Genomic DNA, 22,546 nt, shown 5'->3' with positions numbered 1-22,546 from the left:
ATAAGTCACTTTTTGCAGTGCCGTTGCAACTTTGAATAGTCACTAAATGAACTGTTGTAAGTCGGGAAATTCCTATACAAGTCAGGATAACCCTGCTTAACATCTGTAAACAGCCAAAGTCAGCTAAAAATTGCTTGGTAGTAGCTTAAAATGAATATGGCGCTTTAATTCAATCACTTTTCTCCAACAAAGTGTAGAACTGGCAAATGAGTCCAAAGAGCCTGCGGACTACATGATTCAATTCTCTATATTGGTTTTAGCGTGACAAGCAGCAAGGCCAAAAGGCTGTAATAGGTAACTCTAATGCAGGGGTCCCCAACCTTGGCAACTTTTAAGACCTGTGGACTTCAACTCCCAGAATTCCCCAGCCAGCATGGCTGGCTGGGGAATTCTGGGAGTTAAAGTCCACAAGTCTTAAAGTTGCCAAGGTTGGGGACCCCTGCTCTAAAGTACACAGTATGCATGGCAATACAAACTTCTCATGTAGATTAGGAATAAAGAGTAAAGCCTTTGATATGTCTCCATATTTAAGAATTTAGGCCATATTCAAAATTATAGGGTTTCTCAGCAAAATGATTTGAAATCATATTTGAAGTAAAATACTAATCATCTCAGCATATAACCATACAATGGTTGTTCAGGGTATATGTGTAAGCGTGTGTTCATTTATTTAAACCCCAATCCAATCTCCAACGGCTCTCAGAGGTTCAAAGGTGCACAATAAAAGTACACAAGCCAAGTAAGGATACAACATAAAATACAAAACTTTGTAAAACAGTGAAAAAAAAAGCCACTAATCCATAAACTTTACCAAGCTGACCTCACAGCCCAGATGTCATCCAAAAGAGCTCCATTGTGATTTACTTCCAGAGTGCAAAGTAGAAGCCATCCCACATCTACAGGGGGACATTCCAGATCAACATTATCTCTGAGTAGTAGAGCCTCTGAAATCCATTCTTATTTTTCTTCCTAAATCAAATCGGCCAGGCCAGTGGTGGGATTCAGCTAGTTCGCACCGGTTCGGGAGAACCGGTACCTAAATTTACCTGAATTTGGAGAACCAGCTAGCTTCTGGAAGTCCAGTCTAGGCCTCGGAGGCCTGGAGGAGACATCAGAGGCCTGGAGGAAGCCTCCCAGGCCTAGAATGACCCATCAGAAGTGTGTGGATGCCACTTCCAGAAGTCCATTCTAGGCATCGGAGGTCTGGAGGAGCCCTCCCAGGCCTAGAAAGGCCCATCGGAAGTGTGTGATGCCACTTCCGGAAGTCCATTCTAGGCATCGGAGGCCCAGGCCTGTATTAAATAAGAGAACCGGTTGTTCAGGTATTTGAATCCCACCACTGGGCCAGGCCACTTCCCATGGAAGAATGCAATCCTGTAGGCAGCTTGGAACCAAGCCATAAAATTATTTTATGGATTAGCCACAGCATTTTAAGTTGCATTTGGAAGCCTAACACTGTTGAAGGGTGGGTCATAAGTTGTTTTTCTATCACTGCCCATATAAATGCCAGGATTTGCTCCAAAATCTTCCATGTACTTTGGAACTGAAATCAATTCAAATTACTGTATACTGCAATCATTTCAGTGAAATTATACATATGGTAATTATTTTTACATCAGAAATGCAGTCTTTCATTCAAATGTAATTCAATTTGAATTCTTACAATTTAGTTTCTTCATTTTCTATTACTTTCTCTATTTTATTCTCCCACCAGTTCTTGCTTGCAGGCAAATGGTATTTCTTGCAATCTTCCAATGCACCATTGTTGCTACTTTGTCATGCCGTTGTTTGTAGTCAGCGATTTTCTTGCAGCAGCTGACAAAGTGGTCCATGATTTTTCAGCTTCTTTGCAGAGGCAGCATTTGCTGTCTGTGGCTGCCTTCTCAGTTCTGATTTTATATCCATTTGTTCTTAAGGCTTGGTCTTGTGCAGCCAGATTTAGCTCCTCTATTTCTTTTTTCAATTTTCCATCTTTTAGCCGTCGACAAGTCTTGTTATAAATGCTTTGCCTATTTTTCTAATATTCTGGGCTGGCCATGTCATGTTTTGCCTTGCCATATCTATTTTCTACTTTGCATTTGGTATTCTTGAAAGCCAGTTTGATTTCTCCAATACTCAGTAAGTCTTCCTGGTATACTAACTTCAGTGCATCTTCTTTAGTATCCTTCACATATTTTTCCAATGTCTTTTTTTCTTCTTTAACTGTCTGGTGTATTTGCAACATTCTACACCCATATTTTCCTTGGTAAGAAGCCATGATTCATTGTCATTATTTTTCAGATCTTCCTATCCAGGGCTTTTAGTTCTGCTCAAGTCCAGTAGTCCACTATTCCAGCTGGGTATCTAATGACTGGAATTGCCCAAATATTAATTGCCTTGATAGTATTTCCTCCACTGAGTTTGGACTTTAGGATCTTGTTTAGTCAAATGATGTATTCGCTTCTAACCTTCTTTTTAACTTCAGTGTTTATTATTATTATCAATTAATTTTTGAATTTTGCATGCTTAATTCATATGATAGAAAATATTTCTGTCAATTTATGTTTTTAGTTTACAAAAGGTATCCAAATGATTTCTGAATGCCAGAGTAGAACATGATCAAATAGCACGGTTTTAGAAATAAATGCTGAGGTGATTTAAAAACAAAAAACAAAAAACAAAAAGACAAACATATACCTGTATCCAGCTTCTAACCTTAATAGATTACTCAGTCTTCCTTTCAAATAACGTAATGTACAAATCATTAGCAACTGTAACATATTTACCTGACTGCTACTGCTGGTTTTCAAAGAGCAGTTTATATTTCCATTTGTCTCATCATTACATCATCCTGTGGTTTTCTTTAAAGGCTAACAGTGTAGAATGACTACATGGCTGAAACCTGTCTTTAACCAAACCCAAATAATTTCACAATAAAAGAATAAGGAAAAAGTCCAAGGCTTTTACAGAAGAAGCCATTATATAATCCAAATAATATATTCTAGGAGAGTTAAGAAATTATCAGGGGAAGGAATACATAACCTGTAAATGATCAGGTATCAGTTATTTATCCTTGCACTATGACTCACAACAAATTGCTATCTTCATCTACGGCAGATACAAATTCCACTGATTCCTAGCCAATATAGTTTGTTTGTTTTATGTTTGTTTGTTTTATTAAATTTATACCCCGCCCTTCTCCCGGAGGACTCAGGGCGGCTTACAGCCAACTTAAAAACAATAATACAATATAATACAAAATTTAAAAGTAATTAAAAATAGATATTCAATAGGCCGCTTATACTAAAAAAAATTTAAAAGCCAATTTAAAATACCCCTAGGCCAGTCCTGCCCGCTGAAATAACCAAGNGGCGAAAGGAGGGGAGATCCGGAATCACCCGGATCTCTGGGGGCAGCTCGTTCCAGAGGGTGGGTGCTCCCACAGAGAAGGCTCTCCCCCTGGGGGTCGCCAGCCGACACTGTCTGGTTGACGGCACCCTGAGGAGGGCCTCTCTGTGGGAGCGTATCGGCCGGTGGGAGGCAATCTGTGGCAGAAGGCGGTCTCGGAGTTCTATATCCACAAATGAGAACATTACATTTTGTGGTTCAAATTCATTATATGTGTGTATGTGTTTGTGTGTATAGACAGATAGATACAGAGATAGAGATATATAGATATAGATGAGAGTGAAGGTTCATTCTCCAAGCTTGTGGGTTGGTTTCTAAATGTTTCATTACCAGGCTAGGTAACATCTTCAGCAGAGTTTAGGGGATGTCAATGTTCTTATGTTTATAAAGGTTTCAGGTGTCAGTGTGTCAAGTGAGGGTCTGTGATGGGTCTTGTGATGGGGAGGTTACATCAGGTCAGGGTGATTGGGAGGTGAACTGCTGATGGGAGGAGTCCTGCGTAGTTAATTGTGGGTCGGTGCTGTCTCTGGTTGGCTGTGCGGTTGATTTGGATTCTGAGGGATTTGTAGACTGGTTATAGGTCAATGTGTCTGTTGATGGAATTGTTTGTGGAGTGCCAGGCTTCAATGAACTCATGAAGCAAACAGCACAAGTTCGACTGGAGCAATATAAAAATTATAGGCCACACTACCATCCGCCATGCTCATGAGTTCATCTAACCAACCCAGGCAAGCCCTCCCTCCTACCAGTTCACCTCTCAATGACCCTGACCTGATGTAACCTCCCCCATCACAAGACCCATCACAGACCCTCATTTGACATACTCACACCTGAAGCCCTTATAAACAGAAGAACACTGACATCCCCTAACTCTGCTGAAGATGTTACCTAGCCTGGTAACAAAACATTTGGAAACCAACCCACAAGTTCTGAGAACAAACCTTCACCCTCATTCTACACCCGAGCTACAGATATTCACCATTATTATATTCAGATACAGATACAGATACAGATATACACATACGCACACATACACAAACCTCATTGGATTCTGGAATGCTCTTCCAAGTGAGGATATAGGGATTTATAAATGGAAATAATTAAATACTTTATTCAATAAGAAATATCCTTCTAAGAACACATTGCTTTACAATTAAAATTTATTACAGTTCATAAAGATGCAGCAAAATAAGTCTACCTTTAAAGGTATAATTCCAATGTCAGAGTAGCAAGAGGCAAACAAGTTTAGAAAACAGAACTTATACTAATAAACTAACTACATTCCTTAAAATGGAAAACATGGTAAAATCCAACCAAAAACAAGAAATTGAAGTTCTTATGCCAGAGGTAGCAGAAGCTTCCTTTCATATTAAATATTGACTATCCAGATGATATGATGCTCAAGAATGACTCACACTAAACATGAATGCCAGACCTACACTGAAAAGATACACCTCAATGACCATCATCAGATACAATTTGTTATACACTATTTGACTATTTAAATGCAATTAAATCCAATTTTTAAAAAGGAAGGTAAAAACTAATATAAGCTAATATCAGTAAGAAAAAGAAAATAAAAATAAAAGATGTGCAAGAAAATGAAACAAAATTAGAAAAGAAAGAAAAGAGATACAAAGAAATTCTTCCAATTTTCTTTATAGCAGTTATAAACACAACTATAAATTTACATAACTCTCTTCTTTCTATAATCTATCCTATAATCTATAATCATAAAAATGTTCATTTTTTTCTGTTTCACACAAAATGTCTACAAGGGGATTTCTAATCATCAATAAATTTAGGTAATTGTCTTTTCTCTGATCAAAGAAGTCAATTTAGCCATGTTTGCAAATTCCATCATCTTTCACCAAACATTCCTCCATTGTCGGTAAATGCCAAATCTTTCCATCTTTGTGCATATGATAACCTCACTGCCAAAATTTTTAGCCTATCTCATTATACTTTTTTTTAAATATATATATTTTTCTGTTTCAAATTTGAATAAAATTGTTATTTATTTAGCAATTATGTGTTCATCATTTGTACACAAATGAGGAAATATATATACCCTTTCCCTTTAAGTTTAAATCTCTTTAAAAAAAAAAAAAAAAAAAAAAAGCATTACCTGAATTTTTCATACTAGAGCTGTTCAGTTTGGAATCTTTGATGACCAAGTGTTTAATCCAAAGTGTAGGGGCTGTAATTTCTGAAACACAAGGATAGGCTTATAATTTGTTAAAAAAATAGATCATTATTTATATTAAAAGTACCATGAGACCCAGGAGATGATCATAATAAAAAACAATGCACATTAAAAGCATATTAAAAAAAATACCAATATAACTAGGTAGGTATATAGATAGGTAGGTAAGTAAGATAATCAGAGAGTAAAAAACTTTTTATTTTCAAATGCTTTGTGTGCAAAATTTCCCAAAATGTCCCATTTTCAAATGCAAACCTGCTGTTTCAAGTTTGAAGTGGGCAACCTTGAGAATGTCTGAAGAATTAGGAAATAACTTGAGACAGGCATTTTGTATTCAAAATACAGACTTTGTAGGAGTTTTTGCAAAATTTAAAATAAAGAATATCATATAACCTGAATTTCTTTCCTAATGTCAAAACTCCCATATTAATTTTCTTTTGCCATCATATCACAAAATTATCTCACCATGATTCCGACCGATCCACAAAGAAATAATGTGCATAAAAAGCAATTATCTAAAAACACAATTTGCCTTAAAGTAGTATTTTGAATAATACATTGTAGCCATGCCTGACATTTTCTTTACAGAACATTACATTTTAGAGATTGCATAAATTAAAAAAGCTACTTCAGAGGTTCTTACCTTCTCCATCCAAAACTGGCTGTGTTTCCATGGTGGGTGTTGGTTTTGAACCATCATCTGAATTGAGAGTTAAAAAAAATTGAAAAGAAACTACCATTATTGAGGTAAATACTATCTACTCTCCAGTACTGTTGAATAATTTGGGATTTTTACATGGCCCGGCCAAGTCCATCAGAAGAAAATCAGACATACACAGAGACAGAAAAAAGGACAAATCAGAACATAAAGGCAAAAAAAGAACTTTATGGAACTGGCTAAAAGGTTAGCAAAATACTGAAATACTTCTTTAATTCTGTTTTTTAAAGTAGATAATATTCCCACTTATACTTTTATCATCAACAATTCTGTATTGTTGAAGTATGAAAATCATTCGGGTGCACTAAGTTTATTTCACATAAGTTAGCCCTTCCTATAGACCTCTTCTTAATAAAGATGTTACAAGATTTTGTGGGTATAGTGACCTCAAAATATATCATCTCTAAAAGTTTCTGGGAATGAAGGGACAGAGTCCATTCACAAACTCACATAAACTCTTTGCACCAAAAAGCTGGATTTATGGAGGCTTTCCCATCCCGATAAATAATGGACAGGACAAACTATTTGAGTACAAAATCCCAGCTCTACCCAAGTATTTTTTATTAGTTTTGTTTGAAGATTCTTAATCTTTTAACCTTATTGGGATCAAATGTAGAATCAAGTTTTCAGAAAAGTTCAGAAAAACTTTGGTAATGACCATATTATTTCTAAAGTTTATAATGTAAATGAGTTGATACTAATGTAATTATAACAGAGGAGTATCTAAAACTTATTGTACACCATCCAAAGTCACTCTCTGAGGGAGATTAGCTGAGAAATAGGATAAATAAATAAATAAACAAACAAATAAACAAATAAAACAAATACATTATTGTTCCCTTTCTTTGTTCAGACATGTTTGTAATTCTAGCCTATATCAAAGAACATTTAAATTATATTAAAATTCACTACAGAATGAAGGAATTGCTTACATTAATCTTCGGTTTCTGTCCACAGATGCCTAGAAATAAAGCCATATTAGCTTCTTGTCTCACTTTACAAACATTGGGTCTAGACTGTGAGGTCTCCATTTTACAGATATATCAGCAGTGCAATATTGTCATTGTAGTGTTCCATTGCATGTACTTCAATAAACATGAAAGAGATACACTCCCCTTCCTCCTTCCTATGTATTTTATTAACTAAGAACATGGATGAATGAGTGGATAGGTCCATCCATCCATCCATCTCAACTGGCATTTTGGGATATTTGTTACAAGCAAATAAATAAATGCCTGGACACATATTAAATCCTTAAATACCAAAACCTCTATGCAGTACAAAACCATAACAGAATACTTAATATGCAAGGCAGAATTTTCCTCAGTTTTTGATTGTTAGTAACTAATGTTGAGTTTTACAAACATTTTATTTTAAAAATATTGATTCAGTGCACCAATTACCCACAAAGAAATACCAAGAGCTGGGAGAAGGGAAGAGTTATATAACTATCGTAATAATATTTTTTTTAAAAAATACAGAAAAGGTGATAAAAATGTACATTATATGTTATAGTATTGCAGGATTTAATCAGGATGGGTTAAGATTTATACTTTAAAAAACTTATTTTATTTTGTTCAGTTTTCATAGCTGTGAATTTCACTTTTATTAGAATGTACATGTACTGTATTGTCACATTCACATATGTGTGCACATGCTTTTTTTTCTCCTTGTTGATACTCAGGACCATGAATTGCAGTGGTGGGATTCAGCCAGTTCGCACCACTTCGGCAGAACCGGTAGCTATTTTTTTGTTGCCCAGGCCCAGAATGGACTTCCAGAAGGGACATCCACACAGAGAACTGGTTGTTCACATATTTGAATCCCACCACTGATGAATTGGGATTTTTCCAAAAAGGTACAGAAGCAAGGGGTCCTTGGTGCTCTCTGAACTTCATTGTTTTCTTGCAGATGTTTCATTACTCAAATTAAGTAACATCATCCGTGCTAGGCTAACACTGTTGGTGTTATTTAGTTTGGGTAATAAAAGTCTGCAAGAAAACAACCAAGCTCAAAGAGCACCAAGAACCCCCTTCATTTCAATCCTGAACTAATATTCTCCTTCATTAATAGAGAAGTAATACACTTTAAAGTCAATGCTCTAAAATGACAATTAGCGAGACAATAGAAAGGAAAACTATAAAACAGAAAAACAAACACATCAATGTAACATTCAAAAGCAAAAGCAACTATTCTAAAGAAGAAGCAGAAGTTATAAAAAAGCAGCAATATGAACAGATAGCATGAAAGGTATTTAGAAGGCCAGTGAATAAGGATTCCTTTCACATAAGGAGATATCACAGGAGGTTGGTCTGTAATTTTCAATATAGAATTGTAGATGCCACAGCTGTCTGCCCCAATCCTATCTCCCCTCTATTCTGAATACCAGCAAGGAAACAGCCACTGTTAAATGCTGAGGATTTATGTCGGACACAAGATCCCATGATAGGTTGAAATAAATATTGGGGAACTACGGCTATGAAATTGGATGAAGTTGTGATTTAAGCCTTAGGAAAGGGGAAGAAATAAAAAGAACCAACTACATGAAACATGAAAATATGTTCACAGAAGCAGCAAAAAGACACTAACAATATCCTTCATGGTAGTCACTTTGTGGAAATGGCCAGAATGGTTGTTTTTCCCCCCCAAAAAACCTCTAATTTATGCCCAGAGGTCAAAAAAAAGATTACAAACTTGTCTGTTATTTTGAGGTTAAACTGGGATGCAGAGCACAATTATCAATCATCATTATCAATCAAAACATGATGAACACGACATCCAAAATTCTGAAATAAATTGTATCTGCTTCTTACAAACACTGTCAGTGAAAATTGAGGCAACGTGATGTAAGAACCATCCACCAAGCCAGAAAGCATTTCTAGAATACGTTAGCCCACTCTCCCTTTCCCTCGCCCTCCTCAGAGCCCCCTTGCAGGGACACTGATATGAACAAAGTGAACTGGGAATATTCTTCATGCTTCAAAGGCTTTGTAATTCAGCATAGTGAGTATGTGTTTGCAACAGACAGCACAATTCTTTGGTGTGCAAGAAAGGCAGTCCCATGCACAGGCAGCTGGAAGTCCCTTCGACCCCTGATGACACAATTCAAAGCATCTTCTGTTTGGCTTTTTGATTTCTGATTGACATATTCACTGCTGGCTGGAGATAAATGCCATTGGAAGCACAATGTTGATCCGCTCCAACTATTCTGATGAAGGACTTTCTTCTTTTTTGAATAATAAACAAAACAAAAATGGTGTGCTTAAGTGTCTGAATAGCGCTCAAAACAGAAAAGTAGCCTAGTGGCTTTAAAGAGGCTGGCAAGTCACTTGAAGAGTTAATTGTCTGGGTGTACAATGAGTTTATTCTGACCGCAGACAAAGCACTCTCTCTCTCTCTCTCTGATAGAAATTCTTTAAAAGGGATATGTCAAAAGAACCAATAGCTGCTGTTTTTCTTCTTACAAATGGCATCCTTTGGGCATTGCTTTGAAAATCTTGACTCCTAAAATCCTAGCTACAAGTGACATGGCATTGAAGTTCAATTGCCAAGCTTTACATATGGCTTTAGATCAGGGGTCCCCAACCCCCAGTCCATGGACCGGTACCGGGCCACGGCATGCCAGCAACCGGTCTGCACAAACAAGCAAAGCCCCATCCGTGGGATGCAGGCAGCAGACAAAACCACGCCCCCTCCGGTCTGTGGAAAAACCTTTCTCCACGGAATCGGTCCCTAAAAGGTTGGGGGGCCTTTGCTTTAGACCATGCAGGAATTCGGCTAACAGTGTGATTAAAAATGATAATCGCATCTGACAGCCATACTGATCATGCATAGATATTGAAGGAAATTATTAGTATTTATTCCCAAATTACATAGGAATTATGTACAGATAGTCCTCAACTTACACCCATTCGTTTAATGATCATTCAAAGTTACAATACTGAAAAAAGTGACCTCTGACCTGTTCCCACACTTCTGACTCTTGCAGCATCCCCACAGTCGCATGATCAAACTTTGGGCACTTGCAACCGGTATATATTTAGGATGCTCGCAACATCCTGGAATTGCCACTTGCAATCTTCTCAGGGAGCTTCTGACAAGCAAAGTCGATGGGGAAAGCCAGGTTTGCTTAACAACCTCACAATTCTCTTAATAACTATACTGATTCTCTTAGCAACCATGGCAAAAAAGCTTCCAAAATGGGGAACAACTCACTTAACAACTGCCTTGGGGCTCAGTTGTGGTTGTAAGTCAAGGACTACCTGTATCCAATTAACAGTTACAGAGATACTGTATGAAATCTACTGTAAAGCTTATAATAGCACAGGTTGTGTGTGTAACATTCCTTAGTCCTCTGGCTTTTTTACATTATGCTCTCCATTTGCTAATGTGCTTCTATTAAAGTCTGCTCCATGTGAGACAAAGAATGAGTGAACCAATCGGTTATTTCTTTCAGTTTCCCATTTCTGTAAGCCAGTCTGTGTCAATTATCCAAATTCTTTATTTTCTCATTTGTACAGCGAGGCATTCCATCCCATTTAGCAATTTGAGATTTGAAACAAAGTTTCATACCAGCATTTGGAGCATTTTTCTCCAAATATATGCAATTTTATTTGCAATTTTGTTAAAGCTGCAAACAAATTTAATGCCTTTTGCACTGTTTCGTGCACTTATGCATTCTTTACATATTTTCCTCGTAAAACGTGTTTTTGTTTTTGTTTTAGGTTTGCAAAGTACATTACAAAACGTGGACTATTTGCATATGTTAAGAATGAATGAATACATCCCTATGTGTTCTGGCCTTTCTGAACAAAAAAGATATATTGGCAGTTAGAGCTAGATGTCTTTTGGTTTCTAGAGGCAAATACAATAGGCATAATTTTGCATAGTTTCTCTCTCTCCCTCCCCCCCAACCCCATCCCCAAGCGGGGGACATGATAGCAGTGTTCCAATATCTCAGGGGCTGCTACAAAGAAGAGGGAGTCAAGCTATTCTCCAAAGTGCCTGAGGGCAGGACAAGAAGCAACAGATGGAAACTAATCAAGGAGAGAAGCAACCTAGAACTAAGGAGAAACTTCCTGACAGTTAGAACAATTAACCAATGGAACAACCTGCCTCCAGAAGCGGTGAATGCTCCAACACTGGAAGTTTTTAAGAAGAGATTGGACAGCCATTTGTTCGAAATGGTATAGGGTTTCCTGCCTGAGCAGGGGGTTGGACTAGATGACCTCCAAGGTCTCTTCCAACTTTATTATTATTACTATTAAGATGGCATATCTGCACTATCTTTAGAAAACTGAAGTCCTACTTTCAGTAATGTCAGAAGCTTTATAACTCAGAGGAAGACAAGGAGTGTATAAAGTCACTGTAAAAGTGAATGTTTGGTTGCAGGAGTTAGCTACAACTGTAGTAATGAATGAACAGGAAGCCGCATGCTGCATTGCGCCAATCGCACCGGTGCCGCCAGTTGTGGCAGGAGGCCATGAGGCTCATTGCTCTGATAGCGAGTGGGCAGCAGTGCGATTGGTGAGATGCGCCACAGGCAATGTGCTGTGAGCAGCGGCAGCAGTGCAATCGGTGCGACAAGCCTCACAGCCTCCTGCTGCAACCAGTGGCAGTGGCATGATGTGCCACATGGTGTGCGGCTGCAAGCAGCCCCAGAAAAATTCAGGCAGCAGTGTGACAGGTGTTGGGGTGTGGGAGCCCTGGCTGCCAGCATCCTAAGGTAAGCAGGTGCGGGGCCCGTGTGGCAGCTCCACCTCCCCACCCCCACCCTAGTTTGATTTTTACACATGGGCCTCACCCCAAAACTAGGGCTTCTTTTTGGCTTAGGGCTTATATTGGGTGCATGTGTAAAAATCAAGCTAGGGCTTATTTTCGGGATAGGTCTTACTTTCGGGAAAACAAGATACTCACAAAAAAACTGTCTACAATTTTCACTGTTTTTCAAAAAAAAATTAAACTTTCCTGATGTTAGGCTTTTAGAGTCCATGGAACTGTATAGTTCATAACTAGAGTAATTCATATCTTCCAAGCAAATAAAAAGCAGTTTCTGGCAAAAGATATAAAACCTAGCCCAACAGCATGAAATATAAACCCTGCCACTTCCGTTTATAAATCATGGTTTATGATTTACCATGGTGTAAAAACCCAACCATTTGAATTACACTCAATAGGACACACTAAGAAAAACTCTCTAAATTAATGAAATGCACAAGCCCAGCCCAGACACTGTACTTGGAAGCCACAGATGCCAAGATCTGAATTTTAAAATGTAGTTAGAACTCATGGAGAGATGTTTCCATGCAAATGTGTTTATTTATTTGATTTTATTTAACAGATTTATATAGCTGCCAACCTTATGTAATATAACCATGGGCAGCTCACAAACCACAATAAAAATAGTAAAAAAAACATTAAAAAAGAGCACAGTAAACTCTTAGAGCCCCCAACTTCACATCTTCCAAAACTCTTCTAGGCTCCAGCTTCACACTACCTCAATGCTGGGGGGGGGGGAGCCAGAGCTTTAGGGCTTTTCAGAAGGCTAAAAGCCCCATCAGATATTGGGGGGGGGTGTTCCAAAGAGTAGGGTCAGTTACCAAGAAGACACACTATCTAGATCCCACTAGATGGCAACATCTGAAGGAAAGGATTTGAAGCACACACACCATATCGGATCTAGTGAGTAGTAGGTAGCAGAAGTGATCCTACAGATAACCTAGCTTTGTGCAAGTCAGGTCTTTAAAGATGCTAACCAGTACCTTGAAAGAAACTAGAAGCCAATGCAGCTCACGCAGCAGTGGTATAACACTGGCAAACCTCAAAGCATCCAGAACTGTGTGCGCCACTGCATTCTAAACCAGCTGTAATTTACAGAGGGTCTTCAAAGGGTGTCCCATTTTCTGCAAAAACCCAGCCAGGAAGTGACCAGGGCATGAAACACCATGATCAAGACCTCCTGGTTCAAGAATGGGCGCAACTGGCACACAAAGCGAATCTGTGCAAATCTGAGCAGGAGTCAGGAGTCCAGGAGGAGCCTACAAGGCTGCATTACCAGCTCTGTCTGGGGGAATAACCATGACAACAAGAGTAAAAATGATACTTCACCAAAACCCAGAGCTACTCCATCTTGCTAGGGTTGAACTGAAACCGATTCCTCCCCATCAGTGCCTTACAGGCTTTGGGCTAGCACCAGGGCAGTATCATTTGGTTGTCCAGGGATGAAGATGCATAGCAGGTTGTATGCTGATGATTCTGCACCCCATGCTGCTGGATGACCTCTCCGAGCATTCTCATGCAGATAATATAGATGAATAAAGGGAGAGGTGAAAAGCCTGAGCCATGAGGCACCCCATTCTACAGGGGCCAAAGATTCAACCTCTCACATCCCACTAACACTTGGCTAGAACCTGCCACAGAGGAAGGAAGAAAATCACTGCAAAATAATGTTCAACCTGTTCTAAAGCGAGGTTAATTTTCAGGGAGTACCCAACACTTTTTTTTCTTCTTTTTAAAAAAAATCAAATTGCCTTTTTGTCTCCCCAGCATATTCTGCCCCCCCCACCATTTCTTATTTGCAATTGAGATAGAAACATAACTAGCTTTAGTTAATTAGTGCCCTAGTCTATGAAGGCAGAGATCAAATGGAGACAAGTGGAAGACTACTTGTTACATAAGGAGTGGGAGATGTTTAAATAGTGCTAGTGCAGCAAAAAAATATCTCCCTCTTTCCTGTGAAAATTGTGAAGGTGAGCAAACCTTGTTTTTGTGTAAGCAAACTTTATTAGGACAGGACCCATTACTCCTGACTTTTTTTAAAACTTATATTTATTAAAACTTTTCTGTAGTCGAATAAGCAAAGGGGACTTTAGGGAACACCTCATGCCTCTAAGCTATTCTCCCCTCAGTTCAGGAGTCTCTCTCTCTTCCCCCCTCCCCAAGAGTAAAGCCTCTGCATAAAACCTCTTCACATCTTCAAGGCCTCAGGTTGCAGAATGGGGGCAGGGGTGCAGATCAATGGCCATTTGAAATTCAACCATATGGCTGCAGACCCACAGCTGCATGTGTTAATTACCACACGTGCCCCCTGTAAAGCAGTCTGTTCGACAGGAAAAGAAAAACAGACGAGAAAAAAAGGCTGTTCCTGAGGATTAAATAAATAGTCCAAATTTTTGGCCTAATTCCTCCCAGACACTATCTGCCCTCCTTCAGCCACCTGCATGCTCAGAAGCCATAATACCCCTCTCTTTGCATCTCCAGCTGTGTTCAATGAAGCCAGGGAGAAATGTCACAGCAAAATGTACTTTTGCTTCTCAGTTCTTTCTTCCCCACCCACCTACCCGCCCTCTCCCACAAGCACACTTTTTTCTTTCTTTCTTCTCACACCCGAGCCACAGAAGCAACCTGGACCACTATCCCCAAGACATTTACATAATTTAATACATTTGTAAATTTTGGTTCTGTATTTATCTCTGCCCAGACCTAACATGGAGTACTAAAGATCATTGGAGAAACTGACCTTTAGGTTCTCTATTCTGGTCAACCGAATAATATAAATAAAATAATTTTATATTTGGGCATATTTTGGTGAACATTTTTTTACAATCTATATCTTCAAGTACTGAATTCTGGCATACTTTTTCATTTTCCATTTATAGGATGTCTTCTCTACAATCGTTCCAGAACTTTTTCAAGGCATGCAACTTACGTCCTGTATCTACTGAACTTTTTCTAAAGAAATGCATAGAATGGATAGGGGTTTTTTTTATCAATGGTCATTAGGCTAAAGATTTAAGATCGCTTTCCTTTTAATTTCAGTCTGCCTTCAATAACAATTGATTCAGTGGTATTACCTGTTACAGGGCTTATTTTAAAATGTTATGTTTTTCTTTTAAACTTCTGTTCTTATTCTTGAATGTTGCCTAGAGTTCGTTTAGCTTGAGTCAATTATAATAAATAGGTAAATAAAGTTTCTGAATTAACCTAGCTATTCTGTCACATTCAGCATAGTGGAAAACAAACATACCTCTCTCTCTCTCTCTCTCTCTCTCACTCTGTGTGTGTGTGTGCACGCGCGTGTTTCTTTTTCAGACACATAACTATAAAACTCACATCTAGAGGTTTTTCATTCTATTTCTTTTTCAATTAAATTAAATTAAAACACATTCAAGACTGTGTCAATGATCGTTTACCCTTGATAGCAACCAACCATTTATGCAGTTATTCATTTAATTTGACATGAATTCTAAGACAAAGATAACACATTTTCTGTTCTGCTTTCAGTACCCATTCCAACTCATTTAACACAAAGAAAAAGAACGATCTTACATTGGCACTGATATTCTACAGGGGAAATAATTATTGCATCACATTCCAGTTTTAATAAACCAATCTATCTTGGGGAGTGGGAGAAAGACTCTCCAGATGCAGTCAAAAGTTAATTCAGTCATTCTGGAACTTCTGGAATTTGCTAACCGTTGTGGAATGCTACATTCCATTGAATTAACAGAGAATGATTGAACATCTAAGGTGTGCATCTGTTTTCCCTCAAACATTTTAAAAATTCTGAAAATGTTGTGCCAACGTTGATATTTACAAAATTTCTACAAAACAGAATGTGAACTACCTTGTTGTAAATAGCATGAGAAAAAAAATGACTTCTGCATATTGCCCACAGAAAACCATGAAGCTGCTGATTAAGGTTGAAGTTTATAAATCAACTACTAAGAGCACTTCAATCAAAAGATACAGAAAAAACAATGGGAGCTAGCCATAGGTACAGGTTGGAGAAACATGTTTTCACCATTGTTTATAATTAAGCAACAAATATAACCACAATCAAAAGCATTTTTTTTAAAAAAAATAAGACAAATAATAAATACAACAGTAAAAGATAGGATTAAATTTAGGTTAGGGAGAGAACATACCACAGTGACCTATCAAGTCAGAATGTTATTATTTCCTTCCTGCACCTCCCCTTAAATGTGGTGTACAAAATAATTGTGCACCAATTAAGAAGTTAGAAAAAGTTTGTGTCATATGATTCCATTCGACAATTTTACAGTTGCATTCTGCAACACCTACAGCTTCTAGACCAGGGGTAGGCAACCTTGGCTCTTTTATGACTCGTGGACTTCAACTCCCAGAATTCCTGAGCCAGCATGGCTGGCTCAGGAATTCTGGGAGTTGAAGTCCACGAGTCATAAAAGAGCCAAGGTTGCCTACCCCTATTCTAAACCATCTTAAATCATAGCAGCTCAAAGGGCATTAGAGTTACCCATTATTAGGATAAAAGTAATAGAGGTAAAAGTATATTAGCCTAGAAAAAATAACAGTTGGTAAGTTAACTGGAACTATATGTAAGCCCTTTCCTGTAGTGACGTCTTTAAACCAAGGAAGCATTTAAATCACTTTTTTTTTTCGAAGCACTGCAACCTCATCTATCTTCCAAATTTTCCAACTGAAAAACCAACTCAGTTATAACAAAAGTGTTTAGTTTCTGTTTATTGGCTCTTTCCACTTCCTCAGAGTGGAAATTCTTATATGATGGTCAAGCTCTCCTAAAACCACAAGATTTTAAAACATGCAAATATTGGGAGGTGTTCTTTTGTGAGATTAATCCTAGACCAAACCATTCATATAAATCAAGTTATTTCAGAGTATTGCATTCTCTGATATGCTAACATGCAAAGCAACCCACTGTGCTGTAATGGTTAAGGCATTGGACTGGCACCAGGAAAACCCAGCTTCTTGTCCACTCTTAACCATGGAAATTTACCAGATGATTTTGGCCCAGTTGCTCTTTCTCAGCCCAACCTACCTTGTATGGTTTTTAAATTAAAATTTAGAATACTATGAACATTGACATGAGTTCCAGAATAAAAAAACAAATAAATATTGCAGCTGTATTACCAAAATGAAATAAAATATGGAAGCTGAGTTGTTTCACAAATATGAAATATAGAAAGAAAATGAAACACTCAAAACTTAAAAAATTCAAAGCAAGTCAGCAGGCTGGGGATGAAGACTAACATTTAACCCAAGAGCAAATATTGCACTGTTTAACCAGAAAAATTGCTGTGTTTCAAAATATTTAACTCTCAATCAGCAAGAATTAGGAACCTATGGGTAATGTTAATAATTACCTGGAAAATAGTATATGTAACCATTGTGACAGGCTTATTAAAGAGGTGGAGGAGGAAAGGTCTCACCCAATCAGTCCCCAAACTGGTAAAGAAACTAGGTGAGAGCACATAAGGCAGAAGACTTCCAACTGAAATATATGCATTAATAAGCTGGAAGGCTGCTCTCTCTAAAAGGTAGATTAAGTAACAGTAGAGATAAAGTGGGGGCGGGAACTCTGACAATTTCCTTTCAGGCAAACAAATGGGAAAGTTCAATGAAAGGGCAGGACCAAAAAAACATTGGAAACAGACATAAAAATACTGTCAAGTTTCAGTCAATTCACCATTCAGCACATGGCAGAAAAGAGCTGAGCTGTTCTGCTTTGCATCAATTACATATGAGAAGGATTAAAGGTCATAAAGTGGTTAATCCAAGACTTCAGATGAATGAGGAAGAGATTCTTATAAATGGCAATTGTTAGTCTCACTTCCAAGGTGAGAGACGTTGAAACCCAGAGTTGAACAAATTATGCTGCTGAAGCAAGCTATTTTTTTTTCTCTTCCTCTCCACCCTTCCCATGGCAAAATGGCAGAAGATCCAGTTTAGAATCCATTGTGTTTCTTGCTCTTTCCCTCTCAGTTTGGCAGCACAAAATCATTACAAAGGGAAACAAGGTTTGCAAGAAAGATAGAAATAAATTTCTATTATCCTCTTTAATCAAAACATAGGAGCAGATGAAATAAGAAACTCCTTTATGCTACAGATAGATGTTGGCAACATGTTTTTATGACAGAAAACTTCCAGCAATAATGAATATCATAGTATATTACGTGTATAATTCCCTAACCCTTTTTTGTAGTGCAGTGATTATAAACAGGGCATAGGGAAAACCACATTTTCATTCCCTATCATTTGGTTGCCACCTTATACAAAATGGTACCCAAGGACGTACTGATTACCTTTGCTACCACATGACTGCTATATAGCAGTAAGGTCTTTTGATAGCTCTTACCTGAATGGTGATCTTCCTGACATCATTTCCCATCAATCACTGGTGTAAACTAAGGGAGGATTAGTACAAAAAGCCACATTCTACTTGTCTGGACTGCAGTGGCTAAAACCATTAAAACCTCATGTCTGAAAGCATTAAAACAACAGTTCTCATGTAAAAATTGGACAGCGTTCAGGGTAGCTGGGAATTTTGAAAATTGTAGTTCAAATACATACGGGGGCCATCAGGCTGAAAATGGCTTTGAAAAACAAAATTTACCTTGCTGGATGAGACCACTGTTTCAATTCATCAGAAACTTTATTTCCAACACCGATCAGCCAGACAGCTTTTAAAATGTTCATGTTTCTAGATGACAGTACCATTTAGGTTTATGGATAATAACTATCATATAATAGCCAACATATATTTATGCAGAATGTCAGCTGATAGCCACCAGAAGCCATTTTCAGTAATTACAACTGGGTAGCTATGTTTTATTTACTTATTATGTAAGAAATTTGTATATCCTGACTATTTCCAGAAACTCTGGATAACTGCAATTCTATAATAAATATAGGCCTTAGTAATATTCAATGAATGTAGAAAAAATTCAAAAGTCCAAACTATTTTTCCTAAGCACATTTCATAATTCTGGAAGATAAGCATCAATTATAAATCTCATAATTACATTAATGAAACATGTCCTCCTTAGTATTGTTCATCTTAGTAAAAGCTGATAATTTGTATGATTTCTGAGTCAGCTCTGAAAGAGGCAGGCTTATAAAAAATGCCGAAATGCATGTGACTTGTTTATTTAGCCTTTACAACTGAATTAAAGGGAAAATGTTCTAATATTCCATTGTAGAAATATGGAAAATATAATACAAAACTACATGCAGAAATGATTTTCTATATTGTCTTCTTCTAGGAAGCCCAGCTCAAGTCATTTGAAAGATTTGACTAACCAATTTTTGATCATTTTAAACTATTGATCTTCAAGTGAAATAGAGAATGTATGGTCTATATAAAGATCAAGGATTTTGTTGGTCTGTAAAGAATTATTCTTGGGAAATGAAAGATTGTGGCATGTTAGAGCAGCATTTGGGTTGACCTGATTATTCTGTTGAGCTGAAAAAAAAACCTACCTCCAAGGCAAAGATGTCACTGTCTCAGAAATAAATATTAAGTCATAAAACCTAAACTTGGAACAACTCCTGTGCCTTGTATAAGACTTATGTTGAGCATGTAAGTCCTTCATGCATTGTGAAAGAGTACTAGATGTCCTCAAGGTTAGCATGATTTTTGCCAAGATTCTTATTTTTAAGTAATACTTTAAGATGTAGCATTAATATCCAGGAAAGCAGCATAGAAGTTGAAATGTATTACAATTGATTTGATTACACCTGCATGTTCTTCTTAAAAGTTCCAATATGGAACAAATGATAAATGGGAAAGCCTTCAAAAACTTCACCTCATTGTAGCATAGAACTTTACTCACCTTTTCTTCCAGAATTACCCTGTCCTAATGGCCGGTCAGTTACTGAGCCTTAAACAAAAAGCAAGTATGTTACTATATGAGCATAACATTCACTGGTATCATCCAAAGTACAGTCCAATCTATAGACAAGCTTCAAAGCACTATGCCCATAGTAGTAGTTAGATAACTGGATCCAAGCAATCATCTAATCTCTACACTTACTGCTTTGCCTGCCAGTTCTGTATTTGGTCTGCCTTTTAACTGGATTAAATTTGAAATAAACTTACGAATTACAAGGACAAAAAAAAAAAGGCAGTCGGGAAAATTGGTGATGTGACCAACCTGATGAAGGAACGATAAACAGCATGGCCAATGAACCCTGGTTATTGATTAATTTGGTTATTGATTAGAACTATAATTAACATTAAAATGATCACTGTAGAGCCAATGGATATTTTTACCATAGATGTGCAACAGAATTAGGCAATGTAGCATAAATGGCTAATTTAAGAGTTGTGCTATCCAACTAAACCCAAATCAGGCTCTTCTAGAACTAATCACTGTGAAATTATCAGAATTTTTTTTTCCAGACATGGTAAGAATTTAAATTATTTCATTCTTAAGGATTTCTGTCAAACAATAACAAGTAACAATATACCATTTATTTATTAAAAAAGAAGCACGCTACTCAAAACAGAATCAAGAAACTATTTTTATTAGCAATATATGTTTAGCAGTACAGATAGTCCTTGACTTACGACCAGTCACTTAACCACCATTTGAAGTTACAACAGACTCAAAAATCTTTACTGCACTTAACAATCCATCCTCGAAGTTATACCTGCCGCCCCACCTGCCCCCCATGGTCACATGATAGCATTATGGGTGCTTGGCAACCAGCTCACATTTACGACTGGCTGCAGTGTCCCATGATCACATGTTTGCATTTTGCAACTTTTTTGCCATTTTCCAGCAAAGAAATGGCAAAAAAGGTCCACTGGACAAGCTGGATTCTAAGTTACAACCACATTATTTATTTAATTACCATGGTGACTAGTTTAGCAACTCTTGTAAAAATGATTGTATGGGCTATGGGCTCATTTGTGATCATAGATCAAGGACCACCTGTAACTCTAATTGTTATCTCTTGACCAGCAATGTTTCAGCCACAAGATGGACAACCATGTGCACAGTACAGTTTGAACTGTTGAGCTGTATTAACTGAATTTTAAAGATTATAAATGCAAAGAGCTTATTCCTTTCAAAATATGCAAACCTTTTTTTCTCTGCCTTCAATACCTGAGCATACAGGAGTTTTGTTCTGCACAGAAGAACCACTGATAGGCTTGCCATCTGGAGTGACACACCAGCAATATCCAGTGTAGGTGTGGCACTGGACCTGTTGGAGAAAAGAGATGGTTAGTTTTGCAACATGGCTCAGTATTAATCCAATAACTTTCCTCTATTTAAAAATATATTTTCAGGAATAAGTAAACATATTTCATGCATATTAGCGTAATGGTTTGTTATGCTGCACAGCATGAAATATTTATAGTTCAAATATTAATATTATTTCAAGAGAAGGTACTGCTCTTAATCATTTTACAGGAAACTATAAACCCTAATTTGTGCTGTGTGCTGTCTTTTTTATATTACTATTCGACGTTACCTTCCAATTTTATCCACTAATACTTAGTGGATGCAGCTTGATTATATTTTGTTGCTCAGTGTGCTGCTTGAATCCACTTGCAAAATTAATAAACAGTGATGTCCTGAAAATCTCTTTTTAGCTATGTTTCTGCAACTGAAAGTAAGTTCTTAGAGTGAATAGGCAAAGGGTTCAATCTGGGTGGGTCAGCAGGACCAGAGGTTTAGTCTTCCAAGCTTTTGGACCTATGCTGGAGCCCATCCTCAGGGAACTTCTCTCTAGCAGAGTGTGTGCTTTGGGCTATTCTGTGTGTGGTATTTATATGGTGTCTGTTGTGTGTGGCTTTTTAATTGTTGATTGGGGTCCACCCCAAGGATAACAAATTGAGCAATGTGATATAAGCAGTACAATACAGTGAGACATGTACAGATCTGTACAGTGGAGAAACAACATAGGAGAACAAACCAATCAGGATAAGATTCAGCAGCCCATCTGCTTTTGACAGACAAAGGTCCCTTTTTTGAAGATTTCAAAGTCCACATTCTGGATAAAGAGGACTGCTGGTTTGAAAGAGGGGTCAAAGAGGCCATCTACATTAAGACTAACATTAAGATGCTCTCTCTCATCAGAGGGGGAGGGATACGACACCCCTATCTCCTGTTTACAATCCTTTCAGCAGTTCCAAGAAGGTTCCACACCTATTTGCATTATTCAGGTGACCTTGAGGGCACAGGTAAACCTCCAGGGGGCCTCAATGACTCTCAGAAAGAGTGCCATCGACCAGATGATTGCAAGGAATATAAATCTTTTCATCCTCCACCATTCAATCAGAACTGAAGAAGCTTCTTGGATAAGAAGTGAAACATCTTCAAAGAAAAACAAGGTCCTTTGAAAAAGTACCTTTGGTACACCTTGAAGGCCTAGTTCTCTCCCAATGTTGCTATGCTATATGAGCCTGTTGTAATTATGAGTTTGTGTCTGGCTCCCAATTACTT

The 22,546-nt window shown here is 37.6% G+C and overlaps 1 protein-coding gene across 1 annotated transcript in view; it reads right to left on the bottom strand.

Annotated features, from left to right (window-relative positions):
• SMOC1 (SPARC related modular calcium binding 1) overlaps positions 1-22,546 on the bottom strand; it is a 61,601-nt gene that overhangs the window by 15,746 nt on the left and 23,309 nt on the right. The window contains exons 4-7 of the mRNA XM_015820033.2: positions 21,203-21,302; positions 19,925-19,972; positions 6,237-6,293; positions 5,516-5,596 (exon numbers count right to left, since the gene is read on the bottom strand). Coding sequence (XP_015675519.1) covers positions 5,516-5,596; positions 6,237-6,293; positions 19,925-19,972; positions 21,203-21,302 — 286 coding nt within the window. The remainder of the gene's footprint in view (positions 1-5,515; positions 5,597-6,236; positions 6,294-19,924; positions 19,973-21,202; positions 21,303-22,546) is intronic.

The sequence above is a fragment of the Protobothrops mucrosquamatus genome, unplaced genomic scaffold (assembly GCF_001527695.2).
Source record: "Protobothrops mucrosquamatus isolate PMUCROS unplaced genomic scaffold, P.Mucros_1.0 scaffold1044, whole genome shotgun sequence".
NCBI classification, from domain to species: Eukaryota; Metazoa; Chordata; class Lepidosauria; order Squamata; family Viperidae; genus Protobothrops; species Protobothrops mucrosquamatus.
The sequence above is the reverse complement of the archived record's forward strand: the minus strand, read 5'-3'. Positions and strand labels throughout refer to the sequence as shown.